General features: G+C 48.7%; 1 protein-coding gene across 4 annotated transcripts in view; it reads left to right on the top strand.

Annotated features, from left to right (window-relative positions):
- The window catches only part of IQSEC2 (IQ motif and Sec7 domain ArfGEF 2), a 269,869-nt gene that overhangs the window by 153,513 nt on the left and 99,978 nt on the right, over positions 1-16,378 (top strand). For all 4 annotated transcript variants that reach the window (XM_069209291.1, XM_069209293.1, XM_069209295.1 and 1 more), the window contains exon 6: positions 12,884-13,006. In XM_069209291.1, coding sequence (XP_069065392.1) covers positions 12,884-13,006 — 123 coding nt within the window. The remainder of the gene's footprint in view (positions 1-12,883; positions 13,007-16,378) is intronic.

The following is a 16,378-nucleotide window of genomic DNA, read 5'->3' on the forward strand; positions in this document are numbered from 1 at the left end:
CACTAGCAGTTCGGCTAACATACAAGGGGCATCTTGAAGATGCTCTCTGGGTGCATTTTTCAATAAATCCAACACTGGCATCAGTGTGGGTTTATTGTGCTGAGAACTTTGATACCAAACTTCCCAGTATTCAGTGACGCCATTATGGAGCTGTGGAGTTCATAACGACAAACTCCCAACCCACGTTCTCAATATAGCTACACTGCACTTACAATGTCTAATAATAGACTTAGACACTGCAGGGGCATATTGCTCATGCAGCTATGCCCTCACCCGTGGTATAGTGATCCCTGCCTTAGGGCTGTAAGGCCTTCTAGAGGGGTCACTTACCTGTGCCACAGGCAGTGGTTTGTGTGCTTGGCACCCTGAGAGGGATGCCATGTCGACTTTGATTTCTTCTCCCATCCAACACACACAATCTGCAATGGCAGGGTGCATGTGCTTGGTGAGGGGTCCCCCAGGGTGGCATAATACCTACTGCAGCCATTGGGGACCTTCCCTGGCCACAGGGCCCTTGATACCACTGGTACCTTTTATGAGGGACTTAACTGTTTGTCAGGGGTGTGCCAATTGTGGAAACACTGATACATTTTTTGGGGAAGAACACTGGTGCTAGGGCCGAGTTAGCAGGATCCTAGCGCACTCTCAGTTAAGTTGGCATCAATATCAGTTAAAAAGTGGGGATGTCACCAACCCTGGTAAAAGGCCTGAGTGCCTTGCGAAGAATAGCCGTACACATTTCCTATAGTGTGAAATAACTAAACTATGCCCCCAAAAGCCAGATCACAAGATCGAGCTGCTGAGTTTTGGGGTGCCGGAAAGTTCTGTGGTTTTGTGTGAGAAGGTCTGGCCTGTTGGGAAGCTTCGCGTGAGAAACTAGAGAGAGTTCCAGCAGAGTGGATTAGCAAGGCTGGTGTGACTAAGTTGAGAATAAGGAATGTCTGCCTCAGATTGCAAGCTACAAACGGTAGGCGTGATAGAGGTGTAAAAGCATAGGCCAATATCCCTGACCTATTCATCCATAGATTGCGGCTGTGGTAACCTGGCGGTGAAGTTTGGTTATTTTGCAGTTTTGGCGGTAGCGAACAGGTCTATGTGAGGAAACCCCCACCACCGGAAGTAAATGAGTTGGGTCTGGGGGTGGAGTTCCCACTTTTGGACTTCTTGATACATCCTGCTTAGTAGGTTGGCCACATCGTTGTGCAGACCTGGAATGGTACTTTAGGACCGACTGCACCTTGTGTAGTATCCTCCACTTAAAAGATGCCCTGGGCTAGAGCAGACAGCTGGGGCAAGTGTGTACCCCCTTGTTTTTACAGGTAAAACATGGTTGTGGTGTTGTCCATGCGGACTTAAATGACCTTGTTGTTAATGAATGGAATAAATGCTCAAAGAGCAAACTGAACAGCCAGCATCTCCAGGTGGATGATGTGGCAGGCCCTGGTGCACAGGCGTTCACAAGTTCTGGATTGTGCAACTTTGGAGATGTGCTCACCAACCAGTGAGCGAGGAGTTCGTGCTGATGGTCTCCTGCGGAACTGGATCTAGAGAGGGCCGTCCCTGCAACAGGTTGTTGGCATTCTACCACTGCAGAGAGCGATGTTTACTGCCCCAAATCAACACTAGATCCTGCAATAGACCCTCTGCCTGAGACCACTGTGTTGCTAGGCACTGCTGTAAGGGATGTATGTGTAACCTTGCATGAGGTAGTACTGCGACACAGGACTCCATCGTGCCTAACAAACGCATTACCGTCCTGACAGTTACCTGACGATCCAGCTGAAAAAGAGGTAGCAGCTTTTGGAAAGCGTTGACCCTGGCAAAGCTGGTTAAGCCTTCCCCACCCTTGACTCTAGAGTAGCCCTGAGGAAGGGTTGTTCCTGGAGGGGCTGAAGGTGAGATTTGGCTATCTTTAATGTATGGCCCTCATTATGACATTGGCGGTCGGCGGTAATTTGGTGGAAAGTACTGCCAACAGGCTGGCGGTACTCTCTACCATATTATGACCAAATTTTATGACTAAAGTCAAACCGCAAATATACCACACTGACCGCCACAGCAGTAACAGCCGCCGGGCTGGAGATATCAATCTCCAGCCCGGTGGCTGTCACTGTACCTTCTGTGGGATAATGACCCCGCCTACTACCATGGTTTCCGTGGCTTCCTTACCACCACGAAAACCATGTCGGTAGGCACTATCAGTGACAGGGAATTCCTTCCCTGTCACTGATGGAGGTCTTCCGCACCCCCCTATACAGATAGCCCCCTTCTTCTCCAAACCCCCTGTACATTCACGCCCCCTTCACACACACTCACACATACACACACTCATTCCCACATGCATCCATGCATGCATACATCCATTCACACACACATCCGCACACACTTTCATACATACACGCAGAAAAGCATTCACACAACACAACATACACGCACTCACACCTCCATACATGCACACACATTCAACACGAAACACACCTCTGCATACATGCACGCACAAACATTCACACACACCCCCACATACACACACAACACCCCTGTTGGAGCACCCACTTACCTGAGTTTAGGGGGTCCTCTGGCAGGAGACGGGACGGGGCGCTGTTGCCACCAGCAGGGTCCATCAGCAGAACGCCGCCAAGCTGTATTATGGATCATAATATGGCTGGTGGCAGTCTACTGGCGTGGCGTTGCTGGTGGCAGCAGTGCCACCTTACTGCCATCCGTCGGCATGGTCACAGCCATTCTTCTGGCGGCAATCCGGCTGTGGTTATGATACGGCAGACGGCTGGTAGCCACGGCGATGGTCTTTTGGGAGCCGTCGCCGCAGCAGTAGGCGTTGTTTACCACCAATATCATAATGAGAGCCTAAATGTTTTAAAGTTAGTAGAAAGAGTGAGAAATGCAACATGCCCATAAGTTGCTGAGCACTTTATCAAAGCCTATAATAGTTAAGATATTCTGATATTTAGACTTTTTTTAGGTCTAAAACCTGTTCCAAAACCGACTCTGCAGCACCCAAACCAGGCGCTTGCTGTCTAATGTTAGGTAAGGAGGAGATGTGCAGCCTGATGCGCTCGCTTCACAGGAGTAAGAAAGAAGCGTCCTGTCCCGTCAAGGAGTCAGGAGCTTCTAGCGCCCACGGTGCCTTGCACTGGGCAGGTGCCTCGCATAGCCGAAGCGCCTTCACCGGGGATAGTCCAAGCTGTCTTCGATCTTTGGGGCATGCCTCAGGTGGATCTGTTCACAACTCAGAGCAACATTCACTGCCTGAAGTTCTGCACCCTCGAGTATCTGTGGCAGGGACCTCTTGAAGGACATGTTTCCGTTGATGTGTTAATTTCCACTTCAAGTTATAAGGAAAAGTTGCCAAGACCAGGTCCAGGTCACTCTCACTGCTGCAGATTGGTGCTTCCTGTTCAAATCTCCAGTGGTATCAAGATTTCCGAAAGGATTGACAAGCATGTATCCACTGATAACTCTCCTCGCGCCACAACGGGATCTTAACCTAACTCTGACTTTTCTTATTGGGATTCCTTCACAAATGTCCATTGAGACCACTGACCCTCCACACTGTCATCTTGATAACCTTTCCTTCAGCTCAGTGTGTCAGCAAGCTTCGTGCTCTCTCTGTTCGCCCCTCGAGTTGATACCGCAAGCGGAGGTCGCGCCCTTGCTTAGGGTGCTGTCCTGGCTCCATCTGGGGCAGTCTACCTCACGACCAACCTTCTAGGCACCTCCACGTCCTTCTGAGGGGAGAGCTGCGGAGGGCAGAAGAGCAGTGCACTGGTCCATCCACCTTACTAAGGACTTAGGTGGGATGACCAACCATTCATTGGTTACACAGGTTGCAAACAGGGGAAAGCAGTCAAAAACCGCCTGATTTCAGGTGAGCTCTACAGTGTGAAGATCTGCTATCCCTTAGGTGAAGAGAGACCCTGAAAGGACACCGGCCAAGACCACAGCAGCTACACCCGAAGGAGACCCTCTCGCAGACATGCAAGGCGGCCGAGTGGCCTCCCCAGACCTCCCTGAGGTGGTAACCTTTGGATTCTGTACATCAACATCTTCTGATCTAAAACAACTTATCATTTACTTCTCGTCCTTTAAATGATTGCTTGGGGATCGACTCAAAGGCGAGGAATCTGCAGCCAGAAGTATTTATCGAAGGAAAAGTTACTTCCCTTCAGTAATGCTCTTCCTGGCGGATAGTGTAGGCACCTGCCAACTCCTCCTTGCTCTTCCCACCATCCTCACCGTTATCACTTTACCTCTTGGATAGGGGGCACCGAGTTGGTTGTGCACCGCACCTCTAGGCAGAAGTTTCAGACCAGCCAGACATGCCTCAGTGTCCACAGCACACACCGCAGGCGGCCACTGGGCGCGAGCGCAGCGCTTTAAACGTCACCATGCGACTGAGTCCCTGCCACCGGCCGGTGCCACAGCTTTCCAGGCCCACTGCACGCCGGGGAATATTCACAGCTGAGGAATCTGCCGCTCTCATAACAGATGTTTATTGTTACCCAAGTAAATGGTGCTAAATTTATCTACCTGATAAGGATGAAAGACTGAGTGAACCATTGGTATTTGAATACATCACCATGGGGTCAAACACGGATTTCTCCAGGGGATGCACTAGTTCTCAGAGCCATCAGTCTCGACTCTGTGGGAACTCATGTGTTTGTTGCATGTGTAGCTGTAGATCACATGTTTAATACGCTCCTGCCATCTAGTGTTCACTGCGAACATTGCGGGTTGTTTTTATTTGAAGTTTTCCTTTCAAGGAAACTCGTTATCCTTCCGCTAACCCCACAATGCACCAGGGCAAAGACTTCTATTCGGATTTTTTTTCTCTCCACACTTCTTGAGCTCTGGGACAGCTGAGCTACATCATTTGGCATTCGACTTTTGTCACAGTGTTACACCAGGGCGGTAACGTTTAATCTTCACTGTGGCCCCCCAGCTGGCTTGCAAGGGGTTATGAACTGCTGCATTCAAGCAGATGGCCCTATCTGTGCAACACTGCGAAAAAAGGCCTCTTTTGTCATGGTTAGCCCCCACTTTATGCCTGGTATTTGATGTGGTCTCAAAGTTGTTAGCGCCCAGTGCCCCAGCTAACCAAGTTCCCTGGGCCAGAGCCCTTTCCTAAAACTGGTGATGCATTGGCACAATTGGCTTCACCTTTGACTGTTACTATGAGTCCCTTGTAAATGGTACTTAAGTACCCAGGGCAGGAGGTACTAACCCTCTAGGGCCATGCATTCAGGTGCACCCAGCACTGCCATTGCAGGATGAGTGTTCTGATGCAATCCTAATATACAAACTCGACATGGCACTCAGCCTGTGTGCCCTGTCCACTACACACTGCATGCACTATAGGTAAGTCACCCCTCTGGTAGGCCTTCCAGCCCTAAGGCAGGGTGCACTATACTGTATGCGTGGGCATTGATGCATGAGCAATATACCCCCACTGTGTCCTTGCCAAAACTCGGACATAGTAAGTTTACAGAGCAGCTATTTTAATACATGTGGGGGGCATTGGTCAGTATGAGTTTCACAGCTACATGATGGCTACTCTGAACCCTGGGTTGTTTGGTATCCAACAACTCAAAATGATAAATCCAAACTTGTGCCAGTACTGGATTTATTACAAAATGTACCCGGGGTCACCTTAGAAATGCCCCCTGCAAAACCTAACTAATCTGACATGGTTGCTGGCCGGTCACAACCAGCCTGCTACCACCCTGGCATGAGAGACCCTGCTAATGGGTCCCAGATGAAAGCCCTTCCTTGGTGGAGGTGCAATCATCCCCTCATGCAGGAATGTGCACTGCCCTGCTAGTGAGCTTCAAATGGCTAACCACCCTTGAAACTCGACCCCCAGGCCTGCTGCTGCAAACCCCCACTTTTAGCAGGAGCAACAGCGGGGAAACCACACCAAGGACAGGAGTGGTCAGCCCCAGCTTGCACCACCCCTAGGGTGTTGCATACAAGGTGGTCCCTCCATTTAATTTTCCTCTATCTTGCATGGAAGGAAAATAGCCAATCAGGTGTAAGGAAGTTACCTATGCCCACAGGAAGTGGTCACTTAGTGGGTGTAGCCACCCTAAAGTAGATTACCCATTGGTCACCCCTAGGTACTACCCTGAACACCCCCTAAATACCCACTAAATACAGTATTTAGTGGGCATCCCAAGACCAAGAAGTAAGATTCCAAGGACAAAAGAAGACAATCAACAAAGAAGACCCAAAGCTCGAGAACTGAAGCCCTACTACACCAAGAAAATACACCAAACTCTGGCAACTGCACCAAGGAATCAACAGTTGCTCTTGAGGGGTTGCTTGGATGTTGGACGGACTCTACAAACCCCCAGAGGACCTTCACACTTTGAAAATTGCCAAAGATCTCCCTCCAGAGTGAAGGCATCACTCTCCTGCAAACAAGACCAAAGACCCAGTGAAGGCCACTTCATTGACCGGCTGCTGACCAAGGAACCCTGCAAGTGTGCCAGATTTGGTGCCCCTGTGCCCCACAGTAGCCAAACCATGACATAGCCCTAGGTACTGGTCACGTTACGCAGACACCCAGAAAGACAGTCCATTCAACTGTAAAAGTACCAGGAGGAAGCTGCAGTTGAGGGACTTCAAAACCACCAGGACCTCCCACAAGAGTGCCCCTCCTGACCTGCAAACGACCCTCACACAGACATACCTCCTGCTTCCAAGGGCACCCATTCGCTTTGCACCCGGCCACCCTGTGCCCTGCACTGAAGATCCAGCTGTGCCGTAAGGGTCATCCACCTCTTGCGACCTCAACACTCAAAAGGGACCCACTGGACTTACCTTTAAGTCCACCGGTGCAGTGCTTTTCCAAGTGGTGCCCCCCAGTGGCCTGGCACCAGCTTCAATGACTTTCTGCAGCTGCTTCCGCTGAAACCGTTATCCGCTTGAACTTCTCTTGCTCATCCGGAGTGCCCACCGACGAACACGACATACCTCCAAAAGGAGACATTGGTAAACGCATTGCCTGATTTTATGTGCATTTTCAAAGTATTTTGTCCATTAATTCATACATGTAGTTACGCACAAGAAGGCTGTTTTTTTTCAACTTCAGAAATTCATAACTTAGAAAGTGCTTACCCGATTTTAATGATCTTGGTCCTAAACATTTTATAAAAATCTGAAGTATTTTTTATAAATTCGTCTCAAGTTATTCCTTTGAGTGTGTGAGTTGCATGATTGATACTGTGAGTACAGAAAGGCTTTGCACTGCTCCAAGATTAGCCTAACTGCCCGACCAATCTACCATAAAAAGTGGAGCATTAGGTGATCTAGTTTTTACCTCTGTAAGCCAATGTGTGGTTGCTTGGACTCTCTGCACAGTGTGCCTAGCTTTGCACGCTACATAGGGAGTCAGCCTCCTACATATGGTTCTAACTTTTCTCTGCGGCCCTCACCTGGTATACGAGGGTCATGAACTGCAGCACTTGGGTCGACGACCCTATTGGTGCAATGATCCTTAACATGCACCCAAATCTCACACTCTTCTTCAGGGGTGCACTCAACAGGCTCCCAACTGGAGCTTGCACCTTCCAGGCACCCTCCTCATCCTCAGAGGGCGCTCTGGTCTCGGCAGGCAGGCAGAGAACGATGCTCTGGAGTCAGTGGTCTTGGTTCTCCTGGCTGATGTCCCCTCATTCCGCAGGGAGACAACCTTTGTCCCCAATCCTGGTCACAACAGGCAGACGTTGTACTGAGCTTTTCCACACTGATGTTGAACTCTAGTTTGACAATGTTAGAGGCTTAGGCAACCCTTTTTATGAACCATTTTCAGACATAAAAGAGATTAGGTGCCAAAGTCATAGAAGTTCATACTGTGGGGGTTACCCCCTCTGAAGTGCCTGCTCCCCTGTGTGGACAACGGAGGCTACTCTGTTGTTTTGGAGAGCTGTGTGGAGCTGTGTAGAGCTGCAGAGAGCTGTATGGACAACAGAGGCTGCTTTGTTATTGCGGAGAGCTGTGTGGAGCTTTGGAGAGCTGCTGAGAGCTGTGTGGACAGCAGAGGTCACTCTATTATTGTGGAGTGCTGTGTGGACAACAGAGGCTCCTCTGTTATTGAGGAGAGCTGCGGAGAACTGTAGCGACCTGTGAAGAGGTGTGTGGAGAGCTGCTGAGAGCTGGGTGGACAACAGAGGCTCCTTTGTTATTGTGGCGAGATGTGTGGAGCTGTGGAGAGCTGCAGAGAGCTGTGTGGACATCAGAGGCTGCAGTGTTATTGTAGAGAGGTCTGTGGACAACAGGGCTGCTATGTTATTGTGGGAACCTGTGAAGAACTGTGTGGCCCGCAGAGGCCACTCTGTTATTGCGGAGACGTGTGTAGAGCTGTGTGGACTACAGAGGCTGCTCTGTTATTGTGGGGACCTGTGAAGAGCTGTGTGGAGAGCTTCAGAGAGCTGTGTGGACAAGAGAGACTGCTCGGTTATTGTGGAGAGCTGTGTAGACAACAAGCTGCAGAGAGCTGTGTGGACAACAGAGACTGCTCTGTTATTGCAGAGAGCTGTGTGGACAACAGAGGCTGATCTGATGAGAGCTGTGTGGACAACATAGGCTGGCCTGGTATTGTGGTGACCTGTGAAGAGCTGTGTGGACCGCAGAGGCCACTTTGTTATTGTGGAGACCTGTGGAGAGCTGTGTGGATAACAGACACTGCTGTGTTATTGTGAGGACCTGTGAAGAGCTGTGTGGAGAGCTGCAGAGAGCTGTGTGGACAACAGAGGCTGCTCTGTTATTGTGGAGAGCTGTGTAGACAACAAGCTGCAGAGAGCTGTGTGGACAACAGAGACTGCTCTGTTATTGTGGAGAGCTGTGTGGGCAACAGAGGCTGCTCGGTTATTGTGGAGACCTGTGGAGAGCTGTGTGGGCAACAGAGGCTGCTCGGTTATTGTGGAGAGCTGTGTGGGCAACAGAGGCTGCTCGGTTATTGTGGAGAGCTGTGTGAACAACAGAGGCTGCCCTGGTATTGTGGTGACCTGTGAAGAGCTGTGTGGACCGCAGAGGCCACTTTGTTATTGTGGAGACCTGTGGAGAGCTGTGTGGACAACAGAGGCTGCTCTGTTATTGTGGATAGCTGTGTGGACAACACAGGCTGCTCTGTTATTGCAGAGAGCTGTGTGGACAACAGAGGCTGCTCTGTGGAGAGCTGTGCAGGCAACAGAGGCTGCTCTGTTATTGTGGAGAGCTGTGTGGACAACAGAGGATGCTCTATGGAGAGCAGTGCAGGCAACAGAGGCTGCTCTGTTATTGTGGAGAGCTGTGTGGACAACAGAGGATGCTCTGTGGAGAGCTGTGCAGGCAACAGAGGCTGCTCTGTTATTGTGGAGAGCTGTGTGGACAACAGAGGATGCTCTGTTGTTGCGGAGGCCTGTGGGGACACCAGAGGCTGCTGTTTGAAAAGGAAGTCTATACCTGACTGCTGTTGCGGCTGGCGATGGTGCAAAGTGGGGGGCGGGGCGGAGTGAAAAAAACAAAATTAAAAATAGATATTAAAAAAATAACTTACCTTGACCGCCGCACCGCCGCTCTCCACTGCACTGCAGGTACAGCCTCCCACTGCTCTAAGCAGCATTATGATTGCTGGAGCGCCCTGGCTAAGCACGCCGAGGCAGGGTGGGAGTCTTTGTCTGCTTTCTCCAACCCGGCAACACAGTGTCGGGTTCGAGAGAGCCCTGTGCGCATGTGTGTTTGGCCGGCCCATGTCGGCCGACCACACACATGCTTACTGAGGGAAGTGCTGTGCACTCCCCTCTAAGGCTGTTGTTCCCCCATGGCCCCACCTTTTTAAAAATAAAACAATAATAAACACCATTTATTATCCTTTTATTTTTAAAGGTTTTCAGCTGCTGCTGCTGCTGGTGGGGGGTGGGCAATGCTCCTTCGCCATAGCGGAGGAGCAACCGCTGGTAAAATCTCATATTTATGTATGACATGGCCCTGCGAGAGGAACTTACACGAGAATGAGAAGTAACCTATAGCTCTTCTCCTGTAGGGTCTGGGACTGGAGGGTGTGAAGCGTGATAGGTGTAAGATCCCATATTTATGTATGGCATGGCCCTGCTAGAGGCACTTACACAGGAATGAGAAGTTACCTACAGCTCTTCTATAGGGTCTGGGACAGGAGCGTATGAAGCGTGATAGGTGTAAGATCCCATATTTATGTATGGTATGGCCCTGCTAGAGGCACTTACACAGGAATGAGAAGTTACCTATAGCTCTTCTATAGGGTCTGGGACAGGAGGGTGTGAAGCGTGATAGGTGTAAGATCCCATATTTATGTATGGTATGGCCCTGCTAGAGGCACTTACATATGAATGAGAAGTTACCTATAGCTCTTCTATAGGGTCTGGGACAGGAGGGTGTGAAGCGTGATAGGTGTAGGATCCCATATTTATGTATGGTATGGCCCTGCTAGAGGCACTTACACAGGAATGAGAAGTTACCTATAGCTCTTCTATAGGGTCTGGGACAGGAGGGTGTGAAGTGTGATAGGTGTAGGATCCCATATTTATGTATGGCATGGCCCTGCTAGAGGCACTTACATAGGAATGAGAAGTTACCTATAGCTCTTCTATAGGGTCTGGGACAGGAGGGTGTGAAGTGTGATAAGTGTAAGATCCCATATTTATGTATGGCATGGCCCTGCTACAGGCACTTACACAGGAATGAGAAGTTACCTATAGCTCTTCTATAGGGTCTAGGACAGGAGGGCGTGAAGCGTAATAGGTGTAGGATCCCATATTTATGTATGGCATAGCCCTGCTAGAGGCACTTAGACAGGAATGAGAAGTTACCTATAGCTCTTGTCCTGTGGTGTCTGGGAAAGGAGGGTGTGAAGCCTGATAGGTATAAGATCCCATATTTATGGATGGCATGGCCCTGCTAGAGGCACTTACACGGGAATGAGAAGTGTGATAGGTGCAAGAAAGCCAGAGAAGGGAAAATGGAAGGAAGGAAGCCCCTTGACACCCCAGAAGTAAGTCATCCAGAGCCGACTGGGCTCTTTTAGAAATGCCTGGAAGAAAGTCTGCATTTTGAGGAAATTGTTTCTAAATTCTGTGTAAAATGCACACTCTTCTGTCTTTCAACAAAAGTTATTACGAGGCCTTCAGCCCTTCAAAACTTGTAGAGATGGCCGGAGTCATTCACTTCGCCCACTTGTGCCTGAAAGACGTGGTCAGTGGGCGCATTTTAATTTGCTGGCTACTACCGTGAGCATGAGTGAGCATGATTCAGATTGAGTGAGTGCAAGAGGGTGAGAATGAATTAGTGGGAGTGTGCGAGAATGAGTATAACTAAGTAAATGTAGTATGACTACCTCTGAAAATGTCTTCCCTTTGGCCTAGCATCAACTAATAGTGTCTAAGCGGATGATGTCGGACGTGCTGAAAGAACCAGAGAATGTCACCTTTTTCCAAGATTATATAATAGTGTTTATTTAATGCAAATGGCATTAAAATCGGTCTTTGGAAAGGTATTGAGTGCAGGGATGACACTAGAGAGCGGAGATTGGGAGCGCTTGTGAAGGAGGCAGAGCACTTAGGGTAGTTTACTCTAGCTTTAGTGAATGCCATTCGATGTTCTGGTAAGGATCAGCTCAGGTCCTTCATGGGCCTAATGAGAAATTATCCTTAGTTTAAGGAGGATTTTGCTGGGAAGACAGGATTTGCAGATTTTATTGAGGGAAAGAGGGTCTTCTCCTGGTCAGAGGCACAACAGAAGGCATTTGAGGCTGTGAAAAGGGCATAAAGGAGGCGCGTATCTCGATCCTTTTGGGTATTCCGGTTGCATCCGTGCATCGGGTATTTGAGCGGTACTTTCCCAACTACGTGTCAGCAAAGAGAGCTGTCACTCTTGCCTCTCGCTCTCTGATTAAAACTGAAGCAATTATTCGGTTATCAAAAAAAATACAATGGTAAGGGTTACTGAGCATTTCAAAACATACATTTGAGGCACAAAGATTATTCAGTCTAATGACCGCAAACCTTTGCTAAGAATCTTGAAGCCGGATGAGGTCAACAGTAGTTCTGCCATCTTGTCTAGGTTTGCAGCCAGGCTGCAGAATCTTTCCGGTGACGCTGGGTACATCCCAGGGTGGCATAATGGCTTGGCAAATTGTCTTTCTGGCCTGCCTGGTTGAAGTGAGGTCCAAGAGGAATGTGAGAAATGAGATGGCTGCCAGTGTATCTGATGTTGCAGAAGGAGTGAATGATTCTCTTTATAAAGAAGAGAGGGTTGCAGCTTGTGTACGGATGAGGTCTGGCAGGTGACTGGGGAAGTGTTGCAGAAAACAATGTGTTCCAGCTAGTGCAAGGCTGTTCTTTAAAGTTTAGGATGAGCTGACAGAGCAAGATGTACTTGTGTGATGTAGGGTAATCATTTGTGCTTTGTAGTTCACTGATTCTTATTCTGAAAGCTAGAAAGCTAAGATCTCTGTATTCAATGCTTTTTCCTGCACTGGTCTTCAGCTCTTGGTCAGTTGGCATCCCGCTGGCCACTTGGATACACTATAGGGCTGTTGTCTAACAAAGTCGCCTGCTTCTCATTACATTCATGTCCTTGGATGCCTACAATCTACAGCACTCTACGGTCACTCTTGTGAGATAATCAGGTGCTTGTAGTCCTGTTTGGCCAAACTTCTGTCTTTCTTCAAGCGATCCTTAAGTCGATCCTTACAGGCTTTGTTCACAAAACGTTTCATTTAACTTGTGCGTATGTTTCTCACCTCGCCTAGAATGTGTGTATGTGCGGAGAGAACATCACTAGAAGCTCCCCTGTGTTCAGGTTTATCCAGATATTTACCGCCTCCCTCTTTTTGTGTCGTCTTTTTCAGCTGTGTTGTTGATGAGATGGACTTTTCCAACATGGATCTGGACGACGCGCTGCGGAAGTTCCAGGCTCACATCCGGGTTCAAGGCGAAGCTCAGAAGGTGGAGCGACTTATTGAAGCTTTCAGGTGAGGGACTGAAGAGGTCGCTCAGGCAGTATATGATGCATGCCTTACCCAGTCATTATGACTGCACAGAACCCCAACAAAGGCCACATAGGCCATAACGTGCAGGCATCTCAAGAGCCATGTGCACAGATTTGTAGGTTTTCAGCGAGTCAGGGTGGGCGTAGTCTGTGAGAAACGGCTATTCTGGTGAAATGTGAAAACCATACCAGGCCCAGATACCGGGAACGCCTACATTATGGCGTCATTTCATCCAGCTTTGGCATTGGGTGCCCGTCAGATTCAGCTAGGTCTTTGATCTTTCTAAAGTCAACAGAATCGCAAGTTGCCTTTCGACCAGAGGACCAGGAGAAAGTGCACATTCCAGGGAATGGTCAGTGATTCCCTTTTGTGACATATTATGTATCTCCCTTCCAGCTTCTCCCTCCTTGCCTCAGTGTTTGCACACACGAGTGCCCAGAGTAATGACAATATGATGTTGCTCTAAATTAGTTCCTCTGGATAATTCCAAGGGCAAATGCGACCAGATGCTGCTGGACATGAGGTGATCATTTCTTTCAATTTGGACAGACCTTGTCAATGGGCCTGGCAGGTTTTCTGAGCAGTAGAAGGATTAATACTTTTTTTTAAAAGCGTTATCAGGTTTACATCATGCATCCTGTCATTACAATGTGCATTGCAGAAGGCGAGTATTCTACGGCCTAAATCTGAGAAGCAACGATAGGAAAACAAGGAACCACAAGAGCGCGTAAGTGAGGCTGGCGGGTCACGATAGAGCAGCACGATGTAGGCGGTTAAATCTTGCCTCAGTCATACAGTCCGTACTTTCCACAGCAGTGTGCTAATTTGAGGCACCCACACTATTGGGAGGGTACGTATTACTGGACTAAGGGGTCGCAGGTAGCAAAGTTGAAAGTTGTGCCTCCTCACAGCCTCCTGGACAGCGGTGCCTGTCGCGTACAGTGACAGCGTGTGAAGATGACTGCGGCCAGGGTGGGTGCTTGGGAGTCCTGCTGAAGTGCGCAGCTCCTGAGTGGGCTCCACAGATCTTTGGGTCTAGTAGCCTGCAGGAGTGTTTTCATATAGATTTCACTGTTAGTGTGCAATTGGGCATGCTAATGAGCCTTGCTTGTGTGGTCAGTGGTTCAGCTGCTGCCTTAGTATAAAGCAATCGTCCGTTTGGCCAACAGAATTTGCAACGTGGTGGATCTGCACACTTCCTGTTGTACCTCTCGCACATACCCCAGTAGGGCAACAAGCGGGTCTGGGTCTAGAGTGGTCCCTATCGTACGAGAAGCTCGTGAGAGAACATCTTTCCAGAACCCTCCCACTCGGTGCATGTCCACGTCAGGTGCGTGAAGTCTGCCCCTTCCACGTGGCTCTTGAGGCACTGCGTGGACCTAGAGGGCTCAATCTCAGCCAACGCTTTCAGGGAAGAAGGATTAATACTTAATACTTCATCTCCTGATCTGGATTTCTTTCATTATTGGTTTTGTCATAATTCATTTCTTTCTTTCATTTGGACCTGAGTAGGATTTTCTTTCACCAAAGATCAAAGACGGTTTACATTTTCCTTTAGGGACAGCAGTGACTTCCAGGAGGGTTTTATGGTCTTTTTTGTGTTCTTCCCAATGTTTACAGGACATATCTAGGAATGGTTTAGGGTGACAGCTAAACAGTACTCCATACAGTAGGAAACCCGTGGATAATTGGGTTGAAAACATATTGCGTATAGGACAAGGGGGATTTGCTGTCCCAATCTCTACTATTTATTTAAACCACTTTTCTCAGTAAGGCATTCATCTTTGATTGAACTGTTCCACCAGATCAAGTGACTGGGTAAGATACACTGGCCCTCTAATTTGCTTTATATGTAGTTGGCTGCAAACTTGATTCATAAGTATAGAAATGAATCTGATGTGTTGATCCGTTAATACATTTTTGTAAGGCCAACTTGTGAGGATAATGCTACCACGGGGTGCAAACGCATGTGTCAAGTCATGTATATCGCAGGTACTCCTTCGTGATATATTGCTGCAAAATCCACTAACACTAGAATGTATCGGTTTCCCTACGTGGAGTAGAGAATAAGACCTACCAGCTCAGCCCCTCCTAGTTGGAATGGAACCCAGTCACAGGGAGGGGCAATAGAGGTGCCCATATCACTGGGTAGCGTTATGGAACTAAGATTGTGGACATTTGGAACAGAAAATGCCCCCACCTGGTTGTGTGCCAGATGAATGATTTGTTCTCTCAAACATCTTGGAAGCACTAATTGTTTGGGTGTTTGGCTGATGGGATGGTATCTAAGAGTTTATCTTCTGTAGAATACGATCTTACCATATATGGATCCTGGGTTAGCAATGCATCTTGCAGAGCTGTCTTCAAAGTAGGGTTCTCTGCCTTAGCCCAAAAAACCTCTGTAATCTTCCCATATACCTTGTGGAGAGGGCTAGTAGTGAGACGCAATATCAAGTTCTCCATAAAACGTTATATCCGACCTTTCAGAGCGGTTAAGGGTCAGTGTTTTGGCCCATCTCTATGTCCTGTTGAGGAAACAGTGTGCTGTTTCATAATGTCTTCAGGGTTTAAACCCTGTGGAAGCTGTGGCACACACATGTCGGTCACATATTACCACACTATTTGTATGTGGTGCGTCGGCGAACACCATGACTCCTAGGATTGTGGTTCCAGTCGTCTTCAGCCGAAGATGCTGAGAGAGTGTCCAATGAAAATTCTGGCGGCTGTCACACGCAGCGCAGCATCATTGGTCCCCATCAATGTCCAGAGACCAATTAAGGAGCTGTTTACATCACTGTCAACATCAAAGGAGGCTCTGAAGCAGAAACGGTCAAAACCGACGCGTAAGTCGGGAGTCTTTAGAGGAACATTTGATGACAGAACTGGGTGAGGCTAATGGACTTGAGCCCTCTCCAGTTTCAAACTTACTTTCTCCCCCTGGTATGGCTACAGAAGTGAGTTCCTCTTATGCCGAAGTGTTGAGGAGAGCAGCTATAGTTTTGCATTGGCAGCTTCCCTCAGTTGAATTATCCACAGACCCTTTAGTGAATCTACTTCACCAGGGTCAGATGGGGTGGAGCCCTTACTCGCTTATAATGAGTCTCTATTTGACCTTTTGTTCGGAGCTTGGGTGAAACCAGTTGCTAGAGCTCCAGTTTACTCCGCTATAGCCCAGAGGCATCGACCTACCCCGGGACCCAGTTTGTCTTTTAAGACATCCCACCAAAAGGTCTGGTTGTGCAGGCAGCTAGGGCTTCGGCAGACCCTAGTGTCCTTCTTTTGGGTTCAATAAATAAAGAGTCCAGATGGCTGGAAAGTTGTCAGAGAAATAGTTTCTCTTCAGTCAGTTCAGCA

This window comes from Pleurodeles waltl, chromosome 10 (genome assembly GCF_031143425.1).
Source record: "Pleurodeles waltl isolate 20211129_DDA chromosome 10, aPleWal1.hap1.20221129, whole genome shotgun sequence".
Taxonomy (NCBI): domain Eukaryota; kingdom Metazoa; phylum Chordata; class Amphibia; order Caudata; family Salamandridae; genus Pleurodeles; species Pleurodeles waltl.